The 11457-nt window shown below is 38.5% G+C and overlaps 2 protein-coding genes across 2 annotated transcripts; both read left to right on the top strand.

Moving 5' to 3' along the window:
• Positions 1-792: 792 nt before the first annotated feature.
• On the top strand, positions 793-4893 carry LOC111490715 (BEL1-like homeodomain protein 1). The gene is made up of 4 exons (XM_023139273.1): positions 793-1908; positions 2608-2981; positions 3066-3126; positions 4140-4893. The coding sequence occupies exons 1-4, from the start codon at positions 1105-1107 to the stop codon at positions 4758-4760; spliced, it is 1860 nt and encodes a 619-aa protein (XP_022995041.1). The 5' UTR covers positions 793-1104; the 3' UTR covers positions 4761-4893.
• A 4156-nt stretch (positions 4894-9049) lies between these two features.
• LOC111490738 (protein FAF-like, chloroplastic) lies at positions 9050-10812 on the top strand. The gene has a single exon (XM_023139322.1). The coding sequence runs from the start codon at positions 9189-9191 to the stop codon at positions 10491-10493; it is 1305 nt and encodes a 434-aa protein (XP_022995090.1). The 5' UTR covers positions 9050-9188; the 3' UTR covers positions 10494-10812.
• The last annotated feature ends 645 nt before the right edge of the window (positions 10813-11457 follow it).

The following is an 11457-nucleotide window of genomic DNA, read 5'->3' as shown; positions in this document are numbered from 1 at the left end:
AGGACCTCTTTCTTTTTTATCTCCATGATTAGGCCTTAGTGGACATTGACATTTCCTCGTTTCTCTTACTATTCTTCCTCTATCTCTCTCTCAATGTCCCTTCCTACCTCTCTTTAATCGATGTGGGACTCTTAATCCACTCGTGTTCGAGGCCTCGCGTTCTTGCATGCACACCGCTCATGTCCACCTCCCGTTATCACATTACCTGATGTCAGGTTCTGATACCATTTGTAACGGCTCAAACCCACTTCTAGCATATATTGTTCTTTTCGGGTTTTTCCTTTCAAGTTTCACATCAACGTTTTTAAAACGCGTCTATAAAACATACTTCGCTCTCCTCCCCAACCAATGTGGGATCTCACAATCCACCTCCCTTTGAAGCCCACGTCCTTACTTGCACACTGTTCATGTCGCTGACTCATCACCAATGTCTAGCTCTAATACCATTATAATAGTCCAAGTCCACGACTAGAAGATATTGTCTTTTCTAGATTTTCACTAAAGTTTTTAAAACGCGACGGCTCGGGAGAGATTTTCACACCCTTCTAAATAATATTTCGTTATCCTCTTCAACCGACGTGGGATCTCACAGAATAAGATAAAACCGTTACTATATCCCAAAAGAAGTACTCCATGTATCTGATACAGTCTCCTGTTATGGCTTTAAAAAACTAACATACAAAAATTGGAGAGAAAAGAAGATTGAGTTTCTGACAAGAGCGTTAATGGGTAGCTTTCTTTATCGCTTCTCTCTCTATATCGTTTCTCTTTCTATATATATATACAATCAAATTACTTTACACGACATGTTCTTCTTCTTCTCTCTCTCTTGTTTTTCTTCTCAAAAACTTGCTTTTTAAACAATAATAGATCCGTTTCTTCTTCTTACACTCACATCTGCTTTATACAATTCATGGGTATTAATTAAGATGTTTTTGGGTTCATGATTTTGGTTTCAACTCATCCATGGAACCCAATTTGATTGTTCTTTAGTGTTGTTCTGTTTTTTTTTTAAAAAAAAAGATCTTTTTTTGGGATTTTGTACGGAGGACCGACAAATTCTCTGTAATCGCCGCCGCCGCGCCGCCGTTGTTTTTTATTACGATGGCGACGTACTTTCACGGTGGTTCAGAAATCCAAGCGAGTTCTGACGGAATCCACACTCTTTACCTTATGAATCCCAATTATGTACCTTACTCTGACACCCATTCTCAAACGCCACCCAATATGTTATTTCTCAATCCATCCACCCACGCGCTTACTCCTTCCACTCTCCCTCACGCGCCGCCTTCCACTAACCACTTCGTTGGAATTCCCCTCCCTGCAACCGACACTTCTCGTCCAACCTACCACGAGATCTCAGCCCTTCATTCCGTTCCAGCTCAGCGTCTTCACTACAATCTATGGGCTCCTATGGACCAAATCTCCTCCGTGTCGGCCGCCACCGACCCGACCGATTTGAGCTTCCGCCGCCCCGGTACACACCAGGGTTTGTCTTTGAGTCTCTCCTCCCAACAGTCGCTTTACCGGACGATGTCTGCGGATCAGGAGATTCAAGGAGGCAGAGGCGGTGGTGCTCCGGATATCTCGCCGACAAGTGGGGATGAAATTAGGGTGTCCGGTAATTCACCGGCGTCGGCGTCGGTGTCGGTGGTGTCGAGTGGAGTAGCGGGGTCGAAGTACTTGAAAGCGGCGCAAGAACTTTTGGATGAAGTGGTTAACGTTGGCAAAGGAAATAAAACCGACAAAGGGGATAAGATGAAGATGAAGAAAGAATCAACGGCTGCGATTGCTGAACCTTCCGGCGGCGGCGCTGAAAGTACTTCCAAGCCTGTCACTGAGCTCACCACTGCTCAAAGACAGGATCTTCAGATGAAGAAAGCTAAGCTTATTGGCATGCTCGATGAGGTATATAAACAAATTGCTAATTTCAATATTTTTTTTCCATGATCTTTTAACTTAATCCATTCGTGTTCATTAATGTTTATATTATGTTCGTTCTCATCTTCAATTGTGAGATTCCACGTCAATTGGAGAAGAGAATGAACCATTTCAGATAATTATGAAGAAACTTTTCTTGAGTAGATACATTTTAAAAAAAATTTTAGAAAGAACCAAAAGGAAAAATTCAAATTGGAGAGTATTTACTAGATGTGTGCGTAGATGGGTTTTAAAACTGTTTCGAAGAGGACAATATCTGTAACATGTGTGCTTCCTTTACACTAGGCAAGTCTTAAGAGAAAACCCAAAAGGGAAAATTCAAGGAGTACAACCTAGAGGTGTGCCTTCACCACAGCGGATTCATTTTAAAACGTTAAGGGAATACCCAAAAGAGGACAATATCAGCTAGCTCTGTGCTTAAACTGTTAGATCAATTCTTGTGATAGCGAAGATTCGAACTTCATAGGATTCGATATGCCACAAAATTAAAGTAACAATAAAGAAAGTCTCTTTCAACTTGGTTGATGATTAAAACTAAGAGCAAAAAAGCAAGCTAGTGGCAACAAAATATCTTGTTTTTGGGCCCTTCTTCCAAACAGTAAAATCCTTTGAAACTTGTTCATATTTCATCCACTTAGTTAAATCACCATAACGTTCTTTGTGAAGGTGGAGCAAAAGTACAGACAATACCACCAGCAAATGCAAGCAGTGGCTTGTTCGTTCGAGCAGGCGGCCGGGTTGGACTCGGCCAAGTGCTACGCCTCGCTCGCCTTACAAACCATTTCAAAGCAATTTCGGTGCCTAAAAGATGCAATATGCGCACAAGTTAAAGCCAGTGGCAAGAGCTTGGGGGAAGAGGATTGGTCCGGTGGCAAGATTGAAGGGTCCAGATTGAGATACGTGGACCATCATGTACGGCAGCAAAGAGCTTTGCAACAATTGGGAATGATTCAACATAACACTTGGAGACCTCAGAGAGGTTTGCCTGAACGGGCTGTTTCTGTTCTTCGTGCTTGGCTGTTTGAGCATTTCCTTCACCCGTAAGTTAATGGATTACTTTTTGATTTTGGATTGAAGTGTTTTTGTTTTTGAAAAGTTGAGATCTTTGGTTGTGGGTTTTTCAGATATCGAAAGGATTCGGATAAGATTATTCTCGCGAAACAAACGGGACTCACGAGGAGCCAAGTACGTATGTCCTCTACGTGTTTTTATTGTTTAGTTTGTGTTCGATGATTGTATACTCTTCGATCAAAGTTAGTGTGAGATTACACATCAGTTTGGGAGAATAACTAAACATTCTATAAGAGGTGGAAACTTTTCACTAGAAAATGCGTTTTTAAAATCTTGAGGGAAAGTCTAAACGTCCAAACCCAAAAATGACAATATCTGTTATTGGGCCATTAGAAATGGTATCAGAGTCAGACACTAGGTGATGTGTCTGCAAAAAAAAACTAAGCTTGAAGGGGTGGAGTGGATTGGGGGGTCCCACATTTGTGCTAGCGTTGAGAACTAGTGCCAGTGAAAATGCTGGCATCGAAAGGGGTGGATTGTGAGATTCCATGTCGATCGGAGAGGAAAACTAAGCATTTTTTTATAAAGGTGTGGAAACCTATCCTTAGCAAACATTGATTATAAGAATATTGAAACCTCTCCCTACAAGACCACGTGTGTGTGGAAACTTCTCCCTAGCCTCTCCTTGGACATTTGGATGTGCATATCTCTCCCTAGCATATGTCCCTACCAATTCCTACAAGACCACCATTGTATGGAAACATCTCCCTAACAAATGTCCCTAGCAGTCCCTACAAAACCACGTGTGTGTGGAAACTTCTCTCTAATCTCTCCCTATACATCTGGGTGTGGATATCTCTCCTTAGCCGTCCCTAGTAGACTACTTTGTGTGTAGAAACCTATCACTAGTCTCTCTCTAGACATCTCAGTGTGGATACCTCTCTCTATCAGTCCCTACAAGACCACCTGTGTGGAAACCTCTCTCTATACATCTGGGTGTGGATATCTCTCCCTAGCATATGTCTCTAGCAATCCTACAAAACCACACTTGTGTGTGGAAACCTCTTCTTAATCTCTCTAGACATCTGAGTGTAGATATCTCTCATCGGTGAACTTGTAGAACTGGTAGGGATTGTCTTGAATGTACGAAACATAGTGAAGTTAAAAGGTTTTGATATGATTGGCAGGTTTCAAATTGGTTTATAAACGCAAGAGTTCGTCTATGGAAGCCAATGGTTGAAGAAATGTACTCGGAAGAAATCAAAGAGCAAGAACAAAACAGTGACTCCCACGACATGAACAGACACAACAAAAACGAACCCAACAAGCAAAACCACCAGATCATGAACGATTCTCTCAACGATCAAGTTTCCAATTCCTTACAAGCCCATTCAGGCTTCAACCTCGTCCGACCATCATCCGACATGCTCTCATGTCCCAAAAGACAAAGAACAACAAACAACCTCGAAACCCTGTCGACAAAATCTACGCTTTCAAAAGACATAAATGACACAAAACATGTTCATGGAGGTGGGTTTGGTTCATACCCAATTCATGAAATTGGATCAAGGTTCAATTCTGAGCTGTTGACGCCAAGATTTCATGCCAATGGCGTCTCTCTCACGCTTGGCCTTCCACAAACTTACCTCTCCGACCCAAACCTTCAGCTGGGGACAAGGGTTGATATCACCAATGGAGGATCTGACTTCACCGACATCGATCCTGCTCCGGCCACTGCCTACGACGGCGTCGAAATTCAGACCACCAAACGATTTGCTGCCCAATTATTGCCTGATTTTGTCGCCTAAGCAGATTTAAGCGAACAAATATTTATATATGCATGCATTATTTATACTTAATTGCTTACTTCATATTTATATGGAACTTAATTTTCTATTATGTATAAATCTTCACAAAATCAACAGCCATTTTGTTAATTAATTATACGTCTTGATCTTGTTTATAAATAAATAAATAAATAAACATGCATATGAATGGAACCATGCACGTCAAAGCCAAAAGCAACTCATATAATCATCATGAAATCATAAGGGTTATCACTTTAGGTCCCGCGTCCTTATTGGTACACTGCCCGGTGTCTGGTTTTGATACCATTTGTAATGGCTCAATCCCACCGCTAGCAGATATTGTCTTATTTTGGATTTGTTTTTTGGGCTTTCCTTCTAGGTTTTTAGAATGCATGTATTAGAGAGAGATTTTCATACCTTTATAAAAAAAATGTTTCGTCCTCGTCTCTAACTGATGTGGGATCTCACATTTTGTCACACATTGTAGTGTAAAACTATTGGTCTGTATTGTTTTATACCATTCAATGGTGGCATTTGAAAACATTCAACGATGTTCGTGTTTAGCTCGATCATGTATTATTGGTGGGGAATAGGGAATGGGGACGGATTAGGGAGGGTGTTATGTTAATAATTAATGAATTAAAGGGATAATAATGTAATTATAGTGATAATACGTTGGAACCAATTTAATAATGAAGGGAAAATGAAATAATCAGCCAACACAAAGAAAAAGACAGCAGAAAAATAGAAATTAGTGCATATAATGACGTGGCAGGCGGCTATTGGATGAAAGACATTGAATATTGTTGTCTTGTCTGTTCCTTTAGCATATTACTAAAATACATCCTCACGTGGTGGGCCATCCCCCCTTTATTTTCTTTCTTCCCAATATATTAACTTAACCTAATTTAATTCAATTAATTAATTACTTTATATTATTTTATTATTCATTATTACTATTCCAAATTCTAACGTAAGACCAAAGGCTTGATGAGCTGCTCCTTCGAGGATCAAAGATTGGGCCGCGACCTTGGGCTTAACTGAGGCCCAATTCTAATGTGATGGGCCTGAGGTTGGTGCGAGCTTATTTGTTTCTTTGGGGATGTTTGATTAGAGTGGTCGTGTCAAATATGCTTATTATGCTCGTCTAGAATGTGTTGTCTATGTCTGTATGTCTGTTCCAAACCACTTGCAACCATGTTAGGTTGGTCTTTACTATTTTTGTTGTGTCGGTAGAATGATATATGACCAGTCACAAAAATCATGTCTTACATTCGTCGGACCTAAAATACCTGAAAGTGTAGGACACTGGAATTCGATGACGAGAAGGAACCGGACGTGATGTTTTGGGAAAACTTTATTGGGAATCACCCATCTCGCACCTCCCACTGGCAAGCAGAGATGAAGACATTGTAGCTTTAATTTTAAGAAAAGTGAGTTTGGTGACCACTAGTGCAGCTAAGATCATGTTGGATTTTGGGTCAGACACTTGGTCCCTTTTTTGCTCACTTTCTTCGCCCAACGCAACGCTACTATGCCCATTTTCTTCTCTTTATCCCAATTTTGTTGTGGCGCTTGTGTATTTCAAGGATCTTTTTTTCTCCTCACACTTGGCATCCAATCAATTCTCACTGTCGGCCACCACTCCATTCTTTTATCCATAACCCTAAACACACCAACAACAACAACAACAACAAGACCGCTCTCCCATATCAACATCTGCATGTATGATATCCCACGTCAGTTGGAGATGGAAACGAAACATTTCTTATAAGGGTGTGAAAACCTCTCACTAGCAGACACGTTTGTTTTTAAAATCTTTGAAAAGAAACCCATAAGAAAAAATTCAAAGAAGACAATTTCAGTAGGTTTGGAATGTTAAAGCATGAGATAGATTGTGAGATCCCACGTCGATTGGCTAAACCCTAAACCCATGTTGATTGGGGAAGGGAACGAAACATTCTTCATAAGAATGTGGAAATCTCCTGCAATCGCGTTTTATAAGCTGTGAGAATAAGCCTGAAAGAAAAAGCATAAAGAGATGTTAAAGTATGAGATGAATTATAAGATCACACGTCGATTGGGGAGGAGAACGAAACATTCCTTATAATAGTGTAGAAACCGTGAGAATAAGCGAGAAAGAAAAACCATAAGGTTGATTTGAGATGTTACATTGTGATTTTTTCTTCGAGTACGGAGGAAGGCAAATATTTATTTATCTATGTAATTCCACGTGGAATTTCGGTATTCGTAGGTAGTAGCTAAGAAATCCACGTGGCAATGAAGTGTGAAAAAAGGCCGAAACTGGGCTTGCAATCATGGTGGGGTCGGCTAAAAGGAGCTGGACCACCGCAACAGGGCCATTACCAATAATAACAATACCCTATCCCTTAGCCGAGTCCAGATATTCCCGTAAAATGGCTTGTACACGTGGCAAAACATCATTCGTAAAAATACCGTTTATTTATTCGAGAATTCCAAAATAAAAATATATTCTTGGTTTCATTCCATCTTTGTTTCTGCGTTATGTAACGTCCAATCAATGCAATAATGGAAAGCATAGGGCTTATGATGGAAATGGGAATAATCACAAAAATAATTAATTAAAATTAAAAATAAATTATTTATTGACAAGAATCCTCATTCCAATTTTTTTTTTTTTTAATTTCCACTCTGGAAAAGTTTCGCTGACATCCTCAATTTTTGTAATTATATATATATACACACATACCTTTCATATTTTAAATAATATTCCACGTCATCACATCAGTTCTATCGAGATTAAAATAATAATAATATATTATAGTATAATGAAAAAGTCAGACTTATTTTGACGGATCAAAAACACTTAACCGACCGTCTTTTAAGCTTTTTCTTTTGAGGATATAAAATTATATACAATATAATAATTTAAACATGATTAGTCAACATAATTATAATATTAATTCATTCGCTAATTTTTTGAATCCTATGTTAATGGAGTGATTAAGTAAAGTAATGGTAGATGATTAGTGATTAGGATAATGATAGTGCAATCCACATGCGCCCATAGCAGCAAAGCCACACGCTTGCGCTTTTTTCTTTTTTAAAAAAATAAAAATTTGCATATATTCTTCCTATACCCATTTGGGCTATCGAATAATTTATTTTCGAAAAATAAATAATTACAATAAGAATTTTGGATTCGCTTAGTTGCTTTATAACAGGAACAAAATATTATTATTAAATTAATTAGAAAAGTAATAATTATTTAACGACTATAATTACTTTTTAATTTAAATTTAATGAATTGTAATTATTATTACTTTGTAAGCAAGTATTAATTAAATAAACTGAATTACTTAATAATAATAATAATAAAAAAAAATAATGTCGTAGAGACCGTAGAATAGAGGACAGTGGATATTGTTTGTTTGTTGACGAAAAGGGACTGTCCGGTCTGCCACAACGTCTCTCTCTCCCTCGAATTGCGCCAAACCCCTCAACCACATTTTATATTAAATATAATTTAAATATTTAAATATGGATTTAAAATTCCTTTTAATTTTTTAATTAATATCCTCGTCCATTTTAAAAAGTTAAAAAATACTTTTATCTTCGATATATAGAAAAAACATCGAATTATCTCTAAATTTTTAATATTATTTTTGAAGGTTAAATATAAACCACTAATTATTTAATTAAATCTGAAGTTTAGGGTTTGTAATTTCAAACTAGGAACGTAGGTAGCTAATTATCGGTTTTTCTTTTTCTTTTTTTAGTTTTTTTTTAATTTATATATTTCTTTCAAGAAAAATATTGCCATAAATTTTATGCTAAAAGACAAAGGGTAGATGGGTAATTTCCACAATTGAGCTGGAACAATATTCACCATTTTAATTGTAATATTAAAATAATAATTATTATTATTAGACGGCTATACCCGTCCGTTAAATAATTATTGATGTCCAATAAAATATTATTCACATTTTAAATAGTATTTATAATAAAAATAAATTACACAAAAATGGTAATATATATAGTTTTAGTTTTTAATTAAATAATTAAATTAAAACTTTTAATCAATTGAATTAGCTTGTATTTTTTTCTAGATATGTCGGTTCGTTAACTCTCGTGGAACTACGATGTAGAAGAATTTTAAGGTTATCGAATTAATTTTGAGTTCTAGTAAGTATTTGGTGGGCAGCTAATCAACATCCAAATTACGGGATCTCGTGACTATAAGATTGAAATTAAAGATGTCTATTTAATTTGTAAAGACGGGACCAAGTCGGGACCCACGAGCACCGAGGATGCTGGAAGTCTTTTTTTTTTCCCTACAAATACCCTCTTCCCCGTCCTCTACTCTTTGCTAAGCCTCCTCTGCTTCAGCCTTCATTTTTTTTGTTTTATTTATCATCTCATCTTCTTCTTCCTCTGTTTCCAACAATGGCGGACTCTGTTCCATTTATGAACTCCTTCAACCATTACAAGTCATTTCAGAAACAGGGTATCCTCACCATTCTCCCCTCCCATAATACTCAGTTACCCATTAACCCACCTCCTTCCCTGAGGAGAACTCTCTCCGCCGACATGTCTTCCACTAAGTGGATCACTCGCCATGGCTCTCCGGCGATCAGCAAAACTGCCTCTTTTCAAGCTTTGTCGGCTGCTCATTCCTCTTCTTTTGAACAGAGAGTTGGGTTTTCGTGTTCTGTTCCACAAGATCATAAGAACAATGTGGAGTCTCGAAAACAAGAGGATTTGGATTCTTGGAGGTCGATTCTGTTTCAGAACTCTGTTTCTGATGCTCCTAAATCCCCTGCTCTTCCTTATGTTCATCCTCTTGATAAGAAATCAACTAACTCTCTTGGTGAAAATAGTCTTTTAATTTGTACTGAGAGTCTCGGGTCCGAGTCTGGCTCCGATGGGTTTTCGTCCTACCCGTCGTCGGAGGCTGGAGATTTTGACGGCGAGATTATGAAAACAGAGTACCCATTTCAATGGAAGCCGGTCAAATTTGGCCGGAAGAAAACGCCGCCGAGATCGTTTCCTCCGATGATTTCTTCTCTCACTTCCTCTGACGGCGGCTCTGTTTCCATTCAGTCCCGCCGGGAAAATGGTCGGTTAATTCTCGACGCCTGCTCTGTTCCGTCTCAGAAAAACTTCCTTGCCGAACGCCGAGATGGGCGTCTGATTCTCTCTTTTGTTACTACTCCGGCGAATTTAAACGTTCAGGAGGAAGAAGACGAGTTTGAAGAATTAATTGCTGGGGATTTTGAGGAAGTGAAAGAATCGGAAGACGAGGAGAACGATTTGGTAGCCGAGGAATTGGAGATTCCGATGGAGAAGACTCCGATATTGTCGAGCTCGGTAATGAACTTCCACCGATTAGCAATGATGATGAAGAAAACTAATGGGTTGATCAATCGGAATCCGGCGTGGCCGAAGGAAAAAGATGCTCCACTGTCACAGTCACTCCCAACGCGTTCTCCGTCGCTCGCGGCGGCTTCTCTGAATCCATACGAGTACTACTGGCAATCAAAACCCACCGGAAAATCGGCCGGAATTAAAAACCCAATTGGCAGACAACAAAATCAGCTCATAGACAATGAAACAGCGAATGAGAATCAGCAAATTAAGGTTGTGAGAGGGAACAGAGGAGAGTGTTTGGTTCCATTATCGAATTGCTGTAAAGTGCCCAGAAGGTCTCTTGTTCTTCTCCGGGAGCACTGCTGCATTGCCACCACCTGATCCACCGCCGCCGCCGCCGCAAATCTCCATACAAATTTATTTTGAATTGTTAAATCTCAGCCACCCAATAAGGAATAACAGAGAGGGCCATCGAAGAAGACGATGGAAAATGATCTAAAATTAGCAATTCTAGAATTAAGAAAAATCAAAGGAGACTGATCTTGACCCATACATTTTCATGGGTTTTTTTGTCTTCTTTTAATAATTGATATATATTTTTTGGCCAATGGGGTTTGAATATGCGTCCAGTCTGTACGAATTGGTTTTCCATTTTTGCAACATCATAATCCAACACTGATTTGGAGTTGCTTTTTTTTTTTTGTTCATAGTTCATATATTTACGTCTTTATTCCCAATGCAAATAAATATCTTTTCTTTTATTAAGTTAAAATGCTTTTATTTTTATTGTCGTCGATGTTGAAAAAACGAGGGAATATGGTAAATAGAGAGTTGAAGTTTAGTTATGAATTTCCATAGAAAATAAAGCTTTCTTCATCGAGCCACAATATCACTTGAATTAGCAATTTATATTATTATAACGATTCGAACTCATCGCTAGCGAATATTATATTCTTTAAACTTTCACATTTAAGAAGGGACTCTTATAAAAATGCGTATGCTAGGAAGAAGTTTCCATACTCTTATAAAAAATGTTTTATTCTCCCGAACCCAACATCCTCGCTAGCCCTCGTTCCCTTATCCAATTAATGTTGTATCCACAATCCGCCCCCATCTGGTCCCAGTGTCCTTGATACACCGTCTTGTGTCCACCCCTTTGGAACTTAGCCTCCTTATTGCCACATCGCCCAATATCTGGTTTTAATACCATTTGTAATTGCCCAAACACACCGTTAACAAATATTCTCCTTTTGGCCTATCCCTTTCAAATTTTCCCTAAAACGCATCTGTTAGTGAAAAGTTTTCACACTCTTATAAAAAATGTTTCGATCTCCTCTCTCAAATG

Source organism: Cucurbita maxima, unplaced genomic scaffold (genome assembly GCF_002738345.1).
Source record: "Cucurbita maxima cultivar Rimu unplaced genomic scaffold, Cmax_1.0 Cma_Scf00016, whole genome shotgun sequence".
NCBI classification, from domain to species: Eukaryota; Viridiplantae; Streptophyta; class Magnoliopsida; order Cucurbitales; family Cucurbitaceae; genus Cucurbita; species Cucurbita maxima.
The sequence above is the reverse complement of the archived record's forward strand: the minus strand, read 5'-3'. Positions and strand labels throughout refer to the sequence as shown.

Excerpts from the sequence above, each read along its gene's own strand:
- LOC111490715 (XM_023139273.1), top strand. The coding sequence starts at position 1,105 with ATGGCGACGTACTTTCACGGTGGTTCAGAAATCCAAGCGAGTTCTGAC. Across the intron at positions 1,909-2,607 it reads TTATTGGCATGCTCGATGAG|GTGGAGCAAAAGTACAGACA; the intron begins GTATATAAACAA and ends TTCTTTGTGAAG. Across the intron at positions 2,982-3,065 it reads TTTGAGCATTTCCTTCACCC|ATATCGAAAGGATTCGGATA; the intron begins GTAAGTTAATGG and ends TGGGTTTTTCAG.
- LOC111490738 (XM_023139322.1), top strand. The coding sequence starts at position 9,189 with ATGGCGGACTCTGTTCCATTTATGAACTCCTTCAACCATTACAAGTCA.